The sequence below is a fragment of the Hyperoodon ampullatus genome (genome assembly GCF_949752795.1).
Source record: "Hyperoodon ampullatus genome assembly, chromosome: 1".
Lineage (NCBI taxonomy): Eukaryota > Metazoa > Chordata > Mammalia > Artiodactyla > Ziphiidae > Hyperoodon > Hyperoodon ampullatus.
Window position 1 is genome coordinate 61,005,616 of NC_136914.1, and position 746 is coordinate 61,006,361.

Genomic DNA, 746 nt, shown 5'->3' on the forward strand with positions numbered 1-746 from the left:
GGTACCATCAGAGCCTCAGAAACCCATCAGGAAACTCTACTGCCCAGCATCAGCCAGCACGGCCCCCGTTAGCCCCTTCCTTCCCAGCAGATTCTGTGGCCACCCTAACCCTATGAGCAGTGATGGAAGGATTCACAGTAGCATGCATCTGGGATGGGCAATGACTCAGACTGGTGCTCTGGGTTGGAATGGGCAGAGGCCCCAGGGGGACTCATGGGAACGAGGGCTCCAGGAGCATGTGAGAGCTCACCTGGCCCCTGCTTTACGCATCCAGCTCTTTGCCAATGAGAGTGTGCCTGACCACGTGGGCTACGCCAAGGTGAAGATCACCCTCATCAACGAGAATGACAACCGGCCCATCTTCAGCCAGCCACTGTACAATGTCAGCTTATACGAGAATGTCACCGTGGGGACCTCTGTGCTGACAGTCCTGGTGAGTCTCTGCTCTCCTGCAGGGCAGCTGAGCTCTGGGGTAGACCATCAGGAGGCATCCAGAGGGATCCAAGGAGTCTGAGCAATCAGGGAACGGGGTGCCCCCAAGCCCTCAGAGGCTGTGATGTTAGTATACTAGAGCATCTGGACTCTTCAGGATGGGCTTCCTTGGCCAGGGCAGCACTGTGGAGAAGGGACCAACCTGGGGAAGAATGAGGTTGGGCCCAGGATACTTTGGTTTTCTGCCTTGCCCCTGAGAGATACTGAGCCTGGGTGGGCCAGGAGCCCTGGACCTGCCCTCTAATGGGGACAAG

At 57.5% G+C, this 746-nt stretch overlaps 1 protein-coding gene across 1 annotated transcript in view; it reads left to right on the forward strand.

The window, feature by feature from the left end:
- The window catches only part of LOC307057548 (cadherin-23-like), a gene marked incomplete at both ends in the record, with an annotated part of 199,415 nt that extends 198,901 nt beyond the window's left edge, over positions 1–514 (forward strand). Inside the window, one exon of the mRNA XM_079710714.1 lies at positions 275–514. Coding sequence (XP_079566840.1) covers positions 275–514 — 240 coding nt within the window. The remainder of the gene's footprint in view (positions 1–274) is intronic.
- Between the last annotated feature and the right edge of the window lie 232 nt (positions 515–746).